Here is a 17,834-nt window from a genome sequence, read left to right on the forward strand (position 1 = left end):
CATATTTCTCCAACATATTTCAAGTCTGTCAGTCAAGTTGCCTGGAAATACTTAATGGATGTTGGAGACATCATTGAGTTCCCAGTATGTCCTAAGAGCTACATTGGTTCCCAGTATGTTTCTGAGCACAATTAAAAGTGTTGGCGCTGACTTTTAAAGCCCTAAACAGCCTCAGCGCAGTATACTTGAAGGAGCATCTCGACCCCCATCCTTCTGCCCAGACACTGAGGTCCAGCTCTGAGGGCCTTCTCGGTAATGGCACCTGCCCTGAGGAATGTGCTGTAAGCCACTCAGAGTGTCTGGGAAAACCGAGCCAGATGGGAGGGGTAATAATAATAATAATAATAATAATAATAATTGTCAGAGCTGCCTCCAGGTCCCAGCTCACAGAGGACCAACGCTAGGCTGTAGTTATGTACAAAAGTCTTTATTGAGATTCAGTCTCCATTTCAAAGCCGCAGCGTGCAGCTCTACGTCCCGAGCTTAGACCGGCGAAGTCCTGTCTGAGTCTCCTCCCCCTCCACACCAGTTTAAGACTCTCGCTTTGCTCCACCTCTTCCTAAATTCCTTTCTCCTCTGGGCCCTCCTGCCCGCTAGGGTCTCATCCTTCCTCGACTCCTCTGACGCTGACCCTGACGATTCTTGCCCCTCCTTCCGGCGGGCTTTAGGACCTGGTTCCCTATCCGGGCTACCTTCTGTGCCGCTCGCCTGTACCTTTGAACTTGGCGCGCGCGCCCAGCCTGCAACTTTCCTCTTAACCGTTAACTCGCTCTCCGATGGAGGCGTGGTCCACCCTGACTCATCTTCTCTCGCTGGTGGTGCATATGTGGGCTCTGACACCTGGGACTCCTCCCCCCCACTACGCTCTGGTGGGGAAGCTGGTCCTGATTTGCAACTGGTGCTCTGGGAGTCCCCGCTGGCCCCTTGCTTCTGGGGTGTCCCCCTTGGGTCGCCCCTTGCCCTGCCCATCGGCGCCCCCTTCTGTGAATCTTCCGATTCGCTGGAGAGGCTCATGGAATCTATCGGGCTGCTGTCATATTCTCCTACGCTGCCCTCGGATTGCTCCCCCTCGCTTTCCATCTCCTCTCCTCCCTGCGCTCCCGCTGAGTCCCTGACAATAATAATAATAATAATAATAATAATAATATTCTGTTGTGGTTACATCAAGCCCTTCAATGTCACCCAGGGGTCAATGAGTCCATGAAGAAAGGCATCTGCATATGTTCCAGAAAATATTTAACATCTACACACCATTCAAGTGTCCTGAAGCCATCCTGGTTTCTGATGTGATCCCAGAACCACTGGCAGAGGAGCGGGGTGAGCGCAGAGCCCCCAGCACCATCGGGGAGGGGGGTACCATCGCGGCCACCCCCGGACACACACACACCCCCACTGCGCCATGAGCTACGCCCCCGGGACGTGTGCCATGCCCCCATGGGCAACGCACCATGCCCCTCGGGACACGTGCCAGCCATGCCACCGCCTGTTATCCGTCCCAGGTGCCGGACCTTGCAGCTTCGCAACTGCCCAGAACATCCCTATTTCCCCTGGCAGCTTGGGCAGCTCCTCTCAGTTGCTGGAGAGCAGGGAAGGAGGAGGAGAGGCTGCCGCTGCCCAGTCCTGCATGACATACTGGTTCTGAGCAGCAGGCAGAGGGAAGGGCCACCCTGGGTGGGACTAAAGGGAGAAAGAGCGGAGTACAAGGAATTTTGACTTCAAAAAAGAAAAGCTTTGTGCATCCGTGTCTAATCTTGCCCCTTTCTAAAATTTTGTTATTGCTGAGTGTTTGTCTTCTTGTAAATTTACCAATCAAATCAAATCAGAATTAAGGGGTTTTCTCAGGATGGTGGAGGGTGTCTGTGCTGGGTTCTGTTGGTGTGGTGCTGGTGGCACTCACCCTTCTTCTGATAGGAAATGCTCTACAGGGGGAGGAACAAAAAATTGGCATCGAGGAGGGTCAGTTGGGAGAAAGAAATGTCCCTATTTTCATCATCTGAGGATTAGTGGAGGGCCTGCATCTAAACATCTGCATCAAAATATAAACAGCCTGAAAGTTTTCAAGTTAACACTTGAAAAAGATGAATATGAGCAAAAATTGGGTTATGTATGAAAAATTAATACAAGAGGAAGGAAATAAATGGAAAATGAAGCCCTATGAGGAGGTAAAAGAATATGTTTTGACGTTTGTTTCAATTCAACAGTAAGAAGAACATCTTGGACCTGTGACTCGAAATCACGGCTTAAGCCAAGTGTGGATGAGCCTTTGTCGAAACAAAATTAAAAAATTCCTTTCAAACTTAGTTGGTCTCTAGGGTGCTACTGGAAGGAATTTTTTATTTTGTTTCAACTACGGCAGACCAGCACGGCTACCAATCTGTAACTATTCACACTGTGTGAGAAGTTTTAATCCTTTCCGTCTCTTTCCCCAAGAGGGACCATATACTGAATACCTTCTCCTTTCAGAATAATTTAATTGCTTTGTCAATACATAAAGGGCTTTTCAAACCAAAGACTTCATATTAGGAAATGAAACATCCTCCTCCTCCTCCTCCTCCTCCTCCTATTTATTTAAGAACCTAAGGAGAGCCTGGCTGCTGAATCAAGCCAGGGGCCCATCTAGTCCAGCCTTCTGTTCTCACGGCGGCCAACCAGGTGCCCCCAGAGGGAAACCTACAGGCAGGATGGGAGAACAAAAGCCACTCTCCCTCTGGTGGCTTCCAGCAACTGATGTTCAGAAGCATTGCTGCCCCTAACTAGGGAGGTAGAACAACTCAATGAACTGCATATTGAGCATTCAAACTGTCTGGTTTGTGGACAAATCTCTGGTCTGAGCAGCAGGGCTCTTCTTGTGCTCTGGTCTGGAAGGGACCATGGCTCCCAGACAATCACCCAGCCAGCCCTGATCACGCCCAGACCTGCTCCGCTTCAGCCAGGACAGCAACTTGATCTCAAACTTCCGCTCACACTTGCTGGCAGCAGCAGAGCGTGCGTTCCTGGCACCCGGGGGTGCGTGTGCCAGGGGAGGGGGTGTGAGCGCATCAGGGGCACAGAGGGTGGAGGAGCCTGTGGTGGCACCCTTGCCCTCATTGCCAGAGTGACCGTTTGCCCTGGAGCCAAGCAGGGCCGCCCTGTGCTGCCCCCCCCTCCCCAGCAAACACAGCACTTGGTGGGCATGGAGCAAGGGGTCCCATGCAGGCCCCCAGCATGGCGCCTGCATGGAGGGGGCTCCTGCTTCATGGCCCCTCAAAAAACTGTGCCTGGGACCATGGCCCCTCTGACACCCCCAGGCTACACCCCTGCCTGCTGGTGTCTGCTTTGACCCCTTTCAAGTAACGCTCCCAAACTAGGACAGAAGGAGATGCCTGTTTTATTCACAAAGATCCTGAGCTGCAACAGCTGGACAGAGATACAAGGATACATGGAAAAGATTTGCCTGCTACTTCCCATCCAAAGTCCTCAAAGAAGCTTATGGCAGGAAGGGTTCCCAAACTCCTCTCTTCATGGGCTGTTTGAAAATGGCTGAGGGATTTAGCAGACCACTTTTGTTCAGCTTATTGCAGCCTTTACCATGTTCTTTGTTAGATGCTGTGTGATCTTTCCTTGCATTTTTATTGCTTGTTTTATATCTTACACATTGTATTTTACCATATGCTACACAATTCAAACTGTAATACAATAAAGTACAAAGAATAAGAGAAGGAACTAAAATGCAATTAAAAATCAATAGGAATATTTACTGGGATAGATGTACCTGAGGGATAGAACCTTATCTATTAAGAGGCTTAATATCAGAGTTGGAGGTCTGAGTGCACAAGATTCCTGCATTTCAGGGGCTTTCTGGTTTCTGCCTGCTCCCCAGGGCAAAAAAACACTGTGATACACTGGGGGAGGTTTCCTGCATTTAGTAGTGAATTAAAAGAATTTTGCCTTTAGCCACCCATTTATTACTTTTCAAACTGGGGACCCACAATATTCAATAATATCAGACAGTTCCGTGAAAGAAGGTGCTTCCTTGGAAAAGTCAGATTTCTGATCTGTAATTAGTTAATTTATGGTAAATAAAATCCAGGGCAGGCTTGGGCAGGCTTTGGACGTTAGAGGGAGAAACACTAGGAGAAAAAAAGGAAGAGGTTGAGAGGAAAATTAAGAAGCTGGGAATAGAGTGTAGATGTAGGATAAAAGCTGGAGCTCTTCTTGGAAGCAACAGAGCACACCGTCTCCACCAAGGAGGAGACAGGGGACTCCCCTGAGAAGGAGGCTAGTTCACCAACACAGGAGCCAGATATATGGAGAAACGTGACTCAAAGAAGTAGGAGGCCCAGGGTTCGCTCTGATTGTTTAGAATTACACAATCGCTTTGAGGTCCTCTCCCCTAGCATGGAAGACGAAGAGCAGACTCCATTTGAGGATCTCTCCCTCATTACAGTCGATCAGGTATATGAAGACGAGCAGCAAAGTCAGTCCTCAGGGAATGTGCAGGCGACCTTGGAATGGACAGCTCACGGAAGAACCCCGACCAAACCTAAGAGGAGGCGTGTAGTGGTGATAGGGGATTCCCTACTGAGGGGAACAGAAGCAGTGATCTGTGGGCCTGACAAAATGTCTCGGGAAGTGTGCTGTCTCCCCGGGGCTAAGATCCAAGATGTAACTGAACGACTGCAAGGAATCATAAAACCCACTGACAAATACCCCTTCCTCTTGGTTCATGTGGGAAACAATGACACTGCAAGCAATAGCCTCCAGAAGATCAAAAGAGACTATGAGGCTCTGGGCAGGAGATTGAACCAATTAAATGCACAAATTGTCATCTCATCTGTCCTCCCAGTTGAACGACGTGGCCCAGGGAGAGAGGGGAAAATAGTGGAAGTGAACAGCTGGCTTCGCAAATGGTGTAAACAGGAACGGTTTGGATTCTTAGATCACGGACTGCAGTTTCTTGAAGATGGACTTCTGGCAAGCGATGGGCTGCACCTCACAACGGTTGGGAGGAATGTTTTTGCCAAAAATCTCAGAAACCTCATCAGGAGGGCTTTAAACTGACTAATGTGGGGGAGGGAGACAGTGCTCCTGAAGGTAGGAGTCTATCAATTGATGAAGATGAGCATCCAAATGTCATAGACCAAATGGAGCAAACAGCACGCAGACCTAGTTGTGGGAGGAAAAAATCCTCAAATAAGAGACACGGGGGAATGATTAATGGACTTTAATGTCTGTACACTAATGCGCAAAGCATGGGAAATAAACAAAGGGTGAAAAGAACCCAAAGGGTGCTCATCAATGGTTCCTCTTCATCCTGGAGAAGTGTGACTAGTGGGGTGCCACAGGGTTCTGTCTTGGGCCCCGTCTTATTCAACATCTTTATCAACGACTTGGATGATGGACTCAAGGGCATCCTGATCAAATTTGCAGATGACACCTGTCAGTCAGTCAGTGGCTAACACCCCAGAGGACAGGATCACACTTCAAAATGACCTTGACAGATTAGAGAACTGGGCCAAAACAAACAAGATGAATTTTAACAGGGAGAAATGTAAAGTATTGCACTTGGGCAAAAAAAAAATGAGAGGCACAAATACAAGATGGGGGACACCTGGCTTGAGAGCAGTACATGTGAAAAGGATCTAGGAGTCTTGGTTGACCACAAACTTGACATGAGCCAACAGTGTGACGCGGCAGCCTAAAAAAGCCAATGCAATTCTGGGCTGCATCAATAGGAGTATAGCATCTAGATCAAGTGAAGTAATAGTGCCACTGTATTCTGCTCTGGTCAGACCTCACCTGGAGTACTGTGTCCAGTTCTGGGCACCACAGTTCAAGAAGGACACTGACAAACTGGAACGTGTCCAGAGGAGGGCAACCAAAATGGTCAAAGGCCTGGAAACGATGCCTTATGAGGAACGGCTAAGGGAGCTGGGCATGTTTAGCCTGGAGAAGAGGAGGTTAAGGGGTGATATGATAGCCATGTTCAAATATATAAAAGGATGTCACATAGAGGAGGGAGAAAGGTTGTTTTCTGCTGCTCCAGAGAAGCGGACACGGAGCAATGGTTCCAAACTACAAGAAAGAAGATTCCACCTAAACATTAGGAAGAACTTCCTGACAGTAAGAGCTGTTTGACAGTGGAATTTGCTGCCAAGGAGTGTGGTGGAGTCTCCTTCTTTGGAGGTCTTTAAGCAGAGGCTTGACGACCATATGTCAGGAGTGCTCTGATGGTGTTTCCTGCTTGGCAGGGGGTTGGACTCGATGGCCCTTGTGGTCTCTTCCAACTCTATGATTCTATGATTCTATGAACCATAACAGGGCATATTTTTTACAACTTAATTGCTTTTTGATGTTTTCTAGAGAATTATATTTACTAATCTTGACACTATTTTCTATGCGGAAATTTGACAAGGATCAAACTTTGAACCCTGATTTTTACATAAATTCGCAAAGGTAAGGTAAAGGTAAAGGACCCCTGGACAGTTAAGTCCAGTCAAAGGCGACTATGGGGTGCTGTCAGAGCTGCCCCTAGGTCCCAGCTCACAGAGGACCAACGCGAGGCTGTCGTTATGTACAAAAGTCTTTATTGAGGTTCAGTTTCCATTTCAAAGCCGCAGCGCGCAGCTCTACGTCTTAAACCCTAGACCGGCGAAGTCCCGTCTGAATCTCCTCCCCTCTGACACCAGTTTAAGATCCTAGCCCTGCTCCACCTTTTCCGCTGCTTTCTCCTCCTCTGGGTCCTCCTGCCCGCTGGGGCATCCCCCTTTCTGGACTCTTCTGACGCTGAGTCGCTTAACTCCTCCCCCTGCCTCCGTCGGGCTTTAGGACCCGGTTCCCAATCCTCATTCTCTGCTGTCCCGCGCTCCTGTACATTTGAACTTGCCTCTCGCGCCAACCCAGTGACCTTCCTCCTGACCGTTACACTACTTCTGTCACTGCTTCCCTCTTCCGGGATACTGGCCGGATCTGACCTCCCCTCCGTTGTCTGACTCTCCGATGGAGGTGTGGTCAGCCCTGCCTTATCTTCTCTCCCTGGTGGGGAATGCACTGGCCCCGATCCTTGGGACTCTTCCCCCCCACTCTGCTCTGGTGGGGAAGCTGGTCCTGATTTCCAGCTACTGCTCTGGGAGTCCCTGCTGCCCCCTTGCTCCTGGGGCGTTCCCCTTGGGAACCCCCTACCCCTGGCCACTGGCGCCCCCTTCTGTGAATCTTCCGATTCGCTGGAGAGGCTCATGGAATCCCTCGGTCCACTGTCCTCTTCTCCTACGTTCCCCTCGGATTCTTCCCCTTCGCTCTCCATCTCCTCTCTTCTCTGTGCCTCTGCTCCTGAGCCCCTGACAGGTGCGATGTTCATCTCTGCTTTCAGGCCGAGGGAGACAATGGGACGAGTGCCAAAGCACATGGAAAACCATTTACCTTCCTGCCACAGTGGTGCCTATTTATCTGCTTGCACTGGCATGCTTTTGAACATCTAGGTTGGTAGGAGCTGCGAAAGGGCAAGGGGAGCTCACCCCGGCACACAGATTTGAACTGCCGTCCTTACAATTGGCAAGCCCAAGAGACTCAGTGGTTTAGGCCACAGTGCCACCCACATCCCTATAAAATTAACAAAAGAAGCAGACAAAAGAGACCACATACAAATAGCAGATAAACAAAACAATAGATCAGCCTGTCCAAGACTTAGTGATGGAACCATTTAAGCAACCACTACCATTCCAGACACATACTTCAATCCTTCAATCCACTGGTACTCAAGGATTCTTCCCTGAATCCATTGCTGTGAATTTTCGTCTGTGATGCTGCTTTAAGCATTGTTCCACAGCAATGGATTCATAAATGGGAAACTCATTCAAACCAAAGGATGCTTCCCTGAAATTTATTTCATTGCAGTGGAACTATTTTAGAGGTGTCCTGGGTGAACGAGGTTCAGAAACACAATGCCAGGAACAGAGTCTCTTAGATAATGTCACACCAAACACAGTTTATTGAACTCCAGTAAGCAGGTTCATTGCTTTGGAACTGGGGAAAGGTACCAGGGCAGCCATCACACTTAGGAAAGGATTGTGTAGGGCATCCTTTGTGTGGTGTCTCTGGTGACAATGCCAGGGAACCAGGTCTCAAATCAAGTCTAAGCAGATTTCCACCAACACAATAGGCTCATAACCTTACTGATAAAAATGACTCACAGAATTCCACTGAGCCCCCTTGCTTTTGACCTCACCTCACAACACTTGGCTGGGCAACTGGACTCACCTTACTTCCTGACCTGATCAACAAGATTTTCAGAGACCATCACTCTCATTGGGCATTCATACAAACAAAACAAATAAGGACAACACAAAATTCCCCTGTATATTTTTTTGGTTGCAACCACCCAGCATATCTGGCAATACCAATATAACCAGCAACAACAAAACCTTATTTCAATAAAACCAGCAAACCACCTCAAAAATAACTTGTAAAACAAAATGAAAGAAATTTTCAGTTAAAGCCTGAAATAAATAGCATGGGGTTAAAACTCATACATCCACACAAGCCTCAAAGACGCCAGTGCTGAATGTTGAGTGCAGGACAGGCAAAGGAGGAGATTTTTAAATTTTGGTTATTTTTGAGGCAGCTCTGCCAGTGACAGTCTCCCCACTTCAATCCAGTTCCTGAGACTCTGTGGTGTATCAGTCAATCCCACTTTTAACATGAAACGGAGAAATTTAAAAGTGGTTCCTAGACTGGAGGTATCCCACCCAGAAACCCAACAGAAAAGGATGGAAGCTCCAAGTGAAAAGACAGGCTTTTATTGAAATACAAATGTGCCTAGGGACAGCCTCAAAAAAAGAAGGCTGCAAAGAACCACATCCAAAGCAATGTTTTTAATTTAAAAAATTCCTTCCAGTAGCACCTTAAAGACCAACTAAGTTTGTTATTGTTGTGAACTTCCGTGTGCATGCACACTTCTTCAGATCCACACTTTAATACACTTCCATGTTGCAAATGATTTCTGTTTAACAATCAAAGGATCACAGCAACCTGAATAGTCGCAACCTAGTGTCGCCACCGCGAATCAATCAAAATCACCTAGTTCAAACCAGTCCCCATCTCAGTGTCCTTCCCTGTTTAGACTTTGACTAATTTTCCTATTCATTAAATGTCTCTCAATATCCTTTTTCATCTGTCTACAAAACAATTCAATATTAATCACAACTGCCATACCTAGCTGATTCTCGTTTCATGCATACAATGGCCATCATAGAGTCTAATAGTTTATTCTTTTCAGTGATCTGGAACGAACATTCACTGTGTACAGTACCTAAAAGCAACTAGTTCTGTGCTGTAAAAAAAACAGGTCCAGGCCTCTTCATCTTAGCTAGGCCATAGACTCAAAAGAAAATGAAACCATCAAATATACAGTTCTCTGAAATTTTATTTTCTCATTGGACTGGATGACCCTTGTGGTCCCTTCCAACTCTACAATTCTATGCTTCTATGATTCTGCCACCTCCCATCTTCAGTCACAGAAAAGGCAGGAACAAAGTGTCATCCTACTCAACACTCAGATGATATCTGGTTGAATGTGAGTAATGATGGCCACCTTCACATATCTCAAGGGCTCTCCCATGGAAGATGGGAGGGGAGGACCCAAAGCAATGACTTCAAGTGAGAGGAAAAGAGATTGCAAGTAAACACCAGGAAAGCTGTTTGATGGGAAGAAGGTGATGGGATCTCCTTCCTTGGAGGTTCTTAGGCAGAGTTTGGATGGCCCTCTATCCTGGATGCTTTAGTCGAGATTCCTGCATTGCAGGGGTTGGACTAGATGACCCTCAGGACCTGTCCAATCCTCCAGTCCTATGATTCCAGGCTGGAGTTTCCTGCTTCTCGCAAAGCCTTTTCCCCTGCATGCTGCTCTGCCTGTTTCTGTTTCCAAGGAAGGAGCAGCACAGCACGTCAGCCAAGAGGATCCCCCAAAATAAAACATTTCTGGGTGTGCGCAACACATATGGCTCCTCCTGGGTTCCAGAGAGAGAGAGAGAGAGAGAGAGAGAGAAAGCACAGAGGGAGAGAGAAGCAATTCTTTATATGCTTGGCTTTGAAAGGGTTAAAAGGAACTGAACTGGATTCCTAGACAGGACAGGAAATAAGGGCGGGGGCAGATCCTCCAGAGCCAAAGCCTTCTCACGTCCCTTCCTGCAAGGGGGGGGGCTGCGGAGGGGGCAGCTGTTTTCTCTCTGCTCTGCACTTTCTAGGATCTGGTGAGTCTCTTCTCTCTTCTGCTATAGGGTGCATGGGGGGGGGGGAGATGGGGGTCCCAAGGCTACAGGGAAGGATGAAGGTGAGTGTTCAGCTCATTCATGGTGGGACCTCCCCCAACCCCACCCAGAACACAAAAATTGGACCCGCAAAGGAACTGACAACCAATGCAACTGTTCTCAAGGGTAGTTGTGGGGATTCAGTGAGGTGGGGTAGATCCATGGATGCCACTTTGAGCACCTTGGAGAAAAAAGTGGTGAGATAGAACTGCCATTAATAAAGAGAGGAAACCCAGCCCATAATAGGGCTTCTGCATTTTGGACCAGCCTTCTAGGAGGGCAAGAGGCTTCCTTCACCCTCTTTCCTTTTTTTCTTAAAGAAAGCTGAGAGTGTGGGCTGTGGTGCTGTCCAGCTCTGGTTCCTAGCAAGACTCATCCAGGGAAACTCTATTTTCTCCTGACACTGTGTCCATTTTATAATACACAGGGCTTTTTTTGTGGCCAGAACTCACTAGAACTCCATTCTGGCACCTCTCAGGTGGGTGCCATTGTCATTCTAAGAGAAGGAGGGAGGTGTTCACAGTGAGTTCCAGCACCTCTTTTTCTAGAAAAATAGCACTGATAACAGAACAATGTGTTTGCTTTGTAGCATTTGCCAGCACCTCTAATTTGGACAGACAGAACATGGCAGAAAAAAAATGGAATTCCTTTCGCTCTCCAGAAGGCTTCCTGAAAGCACAGACGGATGAGCAATACTTAGTGGGCCCTGAAGCAGGAAGAGGCCATGCCATGGAAACTCGGAGCCGTGGGGGATTCTGGAAAAACTCCATGCAGAAGATTCTGAGTGAGGAGGACACCCTTCGCTCAGAGGTGCAGAGGCAGCAGTTCAGGCAGTTCTGCTACCAAGAGGCCAAAGGACCCCGTGAGGTTTGCAGCCGACTCTACCACCTCTGTTGTCAGTGGCTGAAGCCAGAAAAGCACACGAAAGCTGAGATGTTGGACCTGGTGATCCTGGAGCAGTTCCTGGCTGTCCTTCCATCAGAGATAGAAAGCTGGGTGAGGGAATGCAGAGCAGAGAGCAGTTCCCAGGCAGTGGCCCTGGCCGAAGGTTTCCTCCTGAGTCAGGCGGAGGAGAGGAAGCAGGCGGAGAAGCAGGTGAGAGAAACTTTCCTCTGGATACCCCAAAGAGCTGTGAACAGGAGGGAGAGTATCCCAAAATGCTCTAGTAACTATGCACCCCTTTTTGGAAACCATCCAAGGAAGTATATCAGATAACTTTACATTTTAACTCTGCGATTCCTTTTCTTATCCTTCTCCCCATTCTCTGTTTTGAATCCTTTTTGCTGTTTTAGGGAAGGATTATCTTTGCAGAAAGTGGCCTGGATTCCTCTGAAGCAGAGCGGACTTTGTTGGACATCAGAGAGAGGCTGCTGGGTAAGAAGGAAGGAGTTCATTCTCCGTTTGATCACATTCTATCGATTCTGAAACTATGTGTGGGTTCTTTGAATCTTTTGGGGAAAGCACTTGGGGCCAACTAATATGAAATGCGTACAAACATCAAAACGCACTCAGCCGGGGAGAAGCATCATGCCCTCCTGGCTCCCCACTTCCCTTTGTCTCTCACAGGTAAAAGAAGGCTGCTGACCAGATCATCTTTTCATGGTGGCAGAAGGGAAGCAGTGGCTGTGGAACCAGATCAGGTAGGGGGAAGGAGCCTTGTGGGGAAAGAGGAGGAGGGATGGGGCAGCCAGGGTGGTTCCGCCCCTGAATGAATCTCTCTTATCCTCTTGCCTTCTGTCAAAGCTTCCCTTAACAAAGGCTGAATATACCACTAGAGAATGTTTATGTGCTGAGAAAAACAAACAGCTATTTCGTCCTAACTCCTTCTGAATGTCACTAGCATATCTATCAGTCATTGCAGCCTTCTTTCCATGTTTATCAGTGAATGCTAAAATAGGCTTCTAAGAAAATAACGTACCATAAAAAACAGTGGCCTGGATTCACCTAGCCAGCCTCATCAGTTGCTCCATGGCATTTCCCCCTGTCTCTTACCTCTTCCCCTGCCCACTGCTCCCCTTGAACTTGGATTTAGGGCATCTGCAGGGTCCCCTCCCAATATACACAATAAAATACACAATAAAATAATTCCATTAAGACATTAAAAGATGCATCCACACTTAAATTGTGCAGCAACAAAATCCAATTAAAACAACAGAACAATGTGTAGCAACTAGTCTTTGTGCTATCTGAGAGGAGGACATTCTTTTTCTTTCAGGGTTCACTGTACTTTGAAGATGTCGCTGTTCATTTCACAGACGAGGAGTGGGCATTGCTAGACCCTGACCAGAGAGCTCTACATCAGGAAGTCATGGAGGAGAATAATGGGATCATGGCCTCTCTTGGTAAAGCTCCCTGTTAGATCATAATATCTGTTCTGAAATTCAATCCATATCTCTATGTGACAAACCTCCCAGGTTTTGATAGAGCTCAACGTTGCGACCTACAGCACCTGAGATTCTGACATTCCCACAGGAAACCTTGAATGGAGGGCTTTTGACTGTTTTGTCTGTGAATATTCTTCCTCCAGTTATGCCTTTTTAACTGTAGGCTGCGCTGCCCGAACTGACCAAGCCTTTTAAAATGTAGGTTTCACAATAGTTAGGGAAGTTGAAATGGTTTCTGTCAGGTTTTTTGTCTTCGCTTCTGCTTGTGTCCATTTTTGATTGACCAAAGAGACGTCTGACAATGAAGATGGAGCAGATTCCATGGTTGGACCAAATAAAATCCACCTCAGAAAAGAGCCAGGTTTTTTGAATCTCAAAGGCAGAGAACCCTGTAGGAAGGTGTCACATCTAACTCCCTTCACTTCGCCCTCTATCACAAGCGTTAATGAGCATTATTCAGTACAGTGGTACCTTGGGTTACATACGCTTCAGGTTACACACGCTTCAGGTTACAGACTCCACTAACCCAGAAATAGTACCTTGGGTTAAGAACTTTGCTTCAGGATGATAACAGAAATCGTGTTCCGGCGGCACGGCAGCAGCGGAAAGCCCCATTAGCTAAAGTGGTGCTTCAGGTTAAGAACAGTTTCACGTTAAGAACGGACCTCCGGAACAAATTAAATACTTAACCTGAGGAACCACTGTATTTGGAGCTCCATTTCTTCCTTAGGCTCTAATCCATTTCTGTCTTTGTTACAGGTGGTGATGAATTGGAAAAGAAGAACAAGGGAGATCATGACAACATCCGCACAGTGGAGAAACCACATAAATATTTGGAGTGTGGAGAGAGCTTCAATCAGAGCAGCCATCTCACTTCTTATCAAAGAATTCATACAAGGAAGAAACCTTATCAGTGCTTGGAATGTAGGAAGAGCTTCAGTAAGAAGGAAAGTCTCACTTCCCATAACAGAATTCATAAGGGGGAGAAACCACACCAGTGTGTGGAATGTGGAAAGAGTTTCAGTCGGAACGCCCATCTCATTTCTCATCAAAGAATTCATACAGGGGAGAAACCTTATCAGTGCGTGGAATGTGGAAAGCGCTTCACCCAGAAGGAAAGCCTCAATTCCCATCAAAGAATTCATACAGGGAAGAAACCACATCAGTGCTTTGAATGTGGGAAGAGCTTTTATACAAGCACAAACTTTCATCGCCATCAGAGAATCCACACTGGAGAGAAACCCAATCAGTGCTTGGAATGTGGAAAGAGCTTCAGTCAGAGGTCCCATCTCACTGCCCATCAAAGAATTCATACAGGGGAGAAACCTTTTCAATGCCAAGAGTGTGGAAAGAGCTTCAGTAAGAGAGCCCATCTCACTGCCCATCAAAGAATTCATACAGGGGAGAAACCTTTTCAATGCCAAGAGTGTGGAAAGAGCTTCCGTCGGAAGGAAAGTCTCACTTCACATGAAAGAATTCACAGAGGTGAGGAACAATATAAATGTTTGGAATGTGGGAAGAGCTTTAATACAAGCACAAACTTTCGTCGACATCAGAGAATTCACAGTGGGGAGAAACCTTTTAAATGCCAAACGTGTGGAAAGAGCTTCAGTCAGAAGGAAAGTCTCACTTCCCATCAAAGAATTCATACAGGAGAGAAACCATATAAGTGTGTGGAATGTGGAAAGAGCTTCAGTCACAGCTCCACTCTCACTTCCCATCAAAGAAATCATACAGGAGAGAAATATCAGGGTGTGAGGGTGGGTGTCAGGAGCAGGTCATTAATAACTCACACGGTGTCAGTGAAGTTAACTCTCTATTCAAAGAAATAAAACAGCTCAGGAGGCCAAACCTAGTGAGCACAGCAACTCTTTCCATTAGTTCTTGACCCAATGAAGCAGTTGTGAGAACCTAAGGTCCCCACCTTCCCACAGTTCCTTAAGCCTCCTCCTGCCCCAGTTCCTTCCCAAACAATCTGAGATTTCTTTGCCTTGTCTGTCTCTGCTCCTCCCTCATCACTACTTTTCTGGTCCTAGAAGATCAGCGGTAGAGTAGCTTGTTGCTGCAGGAGGGGGAGACTCCCTGTTTTTTCCACCAGCCTGACTCATCTCTTCCTCCTGGTCTCGCTCCTCTCCTGCTTTAGTTTCTGCCTCTGGTTCTGGACTGCTCTCTGCCACAGAGTCTTCCTGCTCACTAAACCCTGTTAGCACTTCAGCTTCTTACACCTCCTTCCCCAAGTCTGCTTTCGCTTCTCTCTCTGGCTGCTCATCATCGTCCCACCGCCAGTCCCCAGGGTCTGAGCTATCTTCCCTTGGGGGTTCCCCAGCTGATGCCTCCCACCACTCCTCTATGACACAGTGTTTGGAATGTAGAAAGGGCTTTAATACAAGCACAAACTTCCATAGTAATCAAAGTATTCATTGTGGGGAGAAATCATTTCCATGTGAGTGTTAAAAGAGGTTCTGGTTACATATCCTGTTGGTATACTAAGGTGTAAGCTGTCAAGCCCTCCTCAGGGCTCCCAAGGATCTTCAGAAAAACATGAATTCTCCAGAGACTCCTAGTGAGCCCGGCTCTCAGAGAAAGTTGGAGTTATTCTCAATGCAGCATCACGTCTGAATTGAAATCTCTCTCTGCCTCTTGATGTTACACAGGCACCGTGGCTCTATGCTTTGTTCAGGCAATCCTTTCTAGATGCATATAAGTTGATGTGCTTTAATCTTATGCTATTAGTTTTAATGTATTTATGATTTTAATTTTAATATTGCTGTTTAAATGTTTTTTATTGATAATTTTAATTTTTCTAGTTAAACTGGTTAAATGTTTTGTTACCAGTTACCATCAAGTGGTATTTTATTCAATAGAAATATTTATTCCAATAGAAGTAAATCAAGGGTGCCCAAACTTTTTTCAAAGAGGGCCAGATTCGATGAAGTGAACATGCGTGAGTGCCGGCCAAAGTTGCTGAGCTTATTTGGGGATTTTACCCCAGGACATACCTGAAGTAAATAAATCCCACCCCCATAGGTGGGTGTGTTAGAAACCTGTTTTTTGGGGGGAGGGGAATGCTTGCAACTGGGACTTCTTGCCCAGCCAGAGTATGTAAGAAATAAGGACTGCTTTCTTTGTGTGCCTGTTCCCTGACATAAGCAGAGCAGCTCTCTGCAACTTCTCATTTGGATCAATAGACTTGGGAGTTGGCCTAAGCAATGAAGCATGCTGGATCAGCCTTTCTCTTTGATCTGGCTCTTGTTTCTGGACATGAAATTAAAGACAAGAGTTCCTGACTCTCCAGAATTGAGAAAGAGACTGACCAGGTAAAGATCCCTTAACCAATATCTTTCCTTCTTTTTAATATTTATTTTTGCTTTGTTTAATATACGACATATATAGGACTCTGTTGGAGTTTCAGGCGGATGGGATCCTAGTTGGAGAGCTTTCCTGGCAACTGGTGTGGCAGGATTTGGCTGAGGTTGTAGATGTTGCAGATGTATTCTTAGGACATCAAGTATCATATCTGAAGCAGGGGAAACTCCAAGTCCCAGAAAGGAGAGGCAGTGAAAGAGGCTGAAGCTCAGTGCTCTCAAGAGAATCTTCATGGCAGTTCATGAAAATGCGACATTTGAAGCTATATTAACTTTTCCTATAAAGGAAAAGGTATTTGCAGAATTAAGTTTGTGTGGTTTATCTGTGCACCTTATCAAAGAAACTGCAGCTCTTTCTATTGAAAATCTTTCCATGAGTATACAGTACAATGAAACATGAGAGGCATTTTGGGTCCCAGTTAATACTAGTGTTAAAAGCCCTGCATTAATTGGGACCCATGTACTTTAAAGTATGCTTTCATGCATGCATGCATGTATGTATTAGAATTGTAGAGCTGGAGGGAACCCTGAGGGTCATCTGGTCCCTGCAATGTATGACAGATGGCCATCCAACCTCTGTTTGAAAACGTCCAAGGAAGGAAATTTTGCTACCTTCTAAGGGAGTCTATATATACCTATACTGTATAATATTGTGGGAATTACACAAGATACACTATTTTTAAAGTTTAAATAACAAATACCGTAACTTTTACTCAGTGTACTTGCACTTGTTAGATTAAATGTACAAGGCAGGGAAGTGTTACTTATGTTGCTAATACATTTTACATACATTTGTATCTAAGGCAAAAACTGTTACAGATGGACAAACTCTGAGGCAGAACAGAAGACATCTACTGCTCATTACTGCCATAGCTGCCCCAAGTGACATCACTGCCTCTGGCAGAAGGCATATGACACCACAGAATTCTTTCTAGAAAAGCTATAGCATTAACCCTTTGCTAAGCATTTTGGATGCTTTCATCCCACATTCGAATCTATCTATACCTATATAGCTACACACACACACACAAAATACAGAATAGAAACATATCAAAATATATTCTGTACAAAATAAATTAATTAACAATAAGAACCCAACACTGCATGGCAGCTGCTGAAACTATTGCTGATCAATTTTAAAGCCTGATTTGTTGTGTTTTGTTGTATTATTGTGTGCAGTTTGCTGTTGCGTTGTGTTTTTAGTGTATAAAATGCATTGTAAATTGGTTTTGAAAATAAATATATCTGTCAACCATATAAACAAAGGAAGCAACATCCTATTCCTGTTTTAACTATAGGAGCAACTTCACATTATTAAAGAAATTGACCATAACAGATTGGAGGACAATAGATTGGAGTCAATATAATTTGAAGAATTGTATCTGAGGAAGTGTGCATGCACACGAAAGCTTATACCCAGAACAAACTTAGTTGGTCTCTAAGGTGCTACTGGACAATTTATTTATTTATTTCGAATGAGTCAATAGTGTCATGCATCAGCAAAAAAAGCTAATGCTATTCTAGGGTGCATCAACAGAAGTCTAGCGTCCAGATCAAGGGAAATAATAGGATCTAATAAGTGTTGGAAATGTAAAGAAACAGAGGGTATATTTTGTATGTTTTATCATATGTGGTGGGAATGCAGGAAGGTAATTTTTTTTTTGGGGGGGGGAGATGGTTTATAATGAAATGAAAAAAATGTTCAGAGTAACCTTTGTTAAAAAAAACCAGAAGCCTTTTTATTAGGTGTCAGGGACTCAGCGGGAGCGCAGGGAGGAGAGGAGATGGAAAGCGAGGGGGAG

General features: G+C 45.9%; 1 protein-coding gene across 1 annotated transcript in view; it reads left to right on the forward strand.

Moving 5' to 3' along the window:
• The first annotated feature begins 1,205 nt into the window (after positions 1 to 1,205).
• The window catches only part of LOC307201468 (uncharacterized protein), an 18,147-nt gene continuing 1,518 nt past the window's right edge, over positions 1,206 to 17,834 (forward strand). The window contains exons 1-7 of the mRNA XM_079950704.1: positions 1,206 to 1,317; positions 10,711 to 10,761; positions 10,873 to 11,378; positions 11,576 to 11,657; positions 11,850 to 11,923; positions 12,499 to 12,625; positions 13,427 to 17,778. Of these exons, the coding sequence (XP_079806830.1) occupies positions 1,221 to 1,317; positions 10,711 to 10,761; positions 10,873 to 11,378; positions 11,576 to 11,657; positions 11,850 to 11,923; positions 12,499 to 12,625; positions 13,427 to 14,499 (2,010 nt within the window). The 5' untranslated portion in view covers positions 1,206 to 1,220 and the 3' untranslated portion in view covers positions 14,500 to 17,778. The remainder of the gene's footprint in view (positions 1,318 to 10,710; positions 10,762 to 10,872; positions 11,379 to 11,575; positions 11,658 to 11,849; positions 11,924 to 12,498; positions 12,626 to 13,426; positions 17,779 to 17,834) is intronic.

The sequence above is a fragment of the Podarcis cretensis genome (assembly GCF_951804945.1).
Source record: "Podarcis cretensis genome assembly, chromosome: 13".
In the NCBI taxonomy this organism is placed as follows: domain Eukaryota; kingdom Metazoa; phylum Chordata; class Lepidosauria; order Squamata; family Lacertidae; genus Podarcis; species Podarcis cretensis.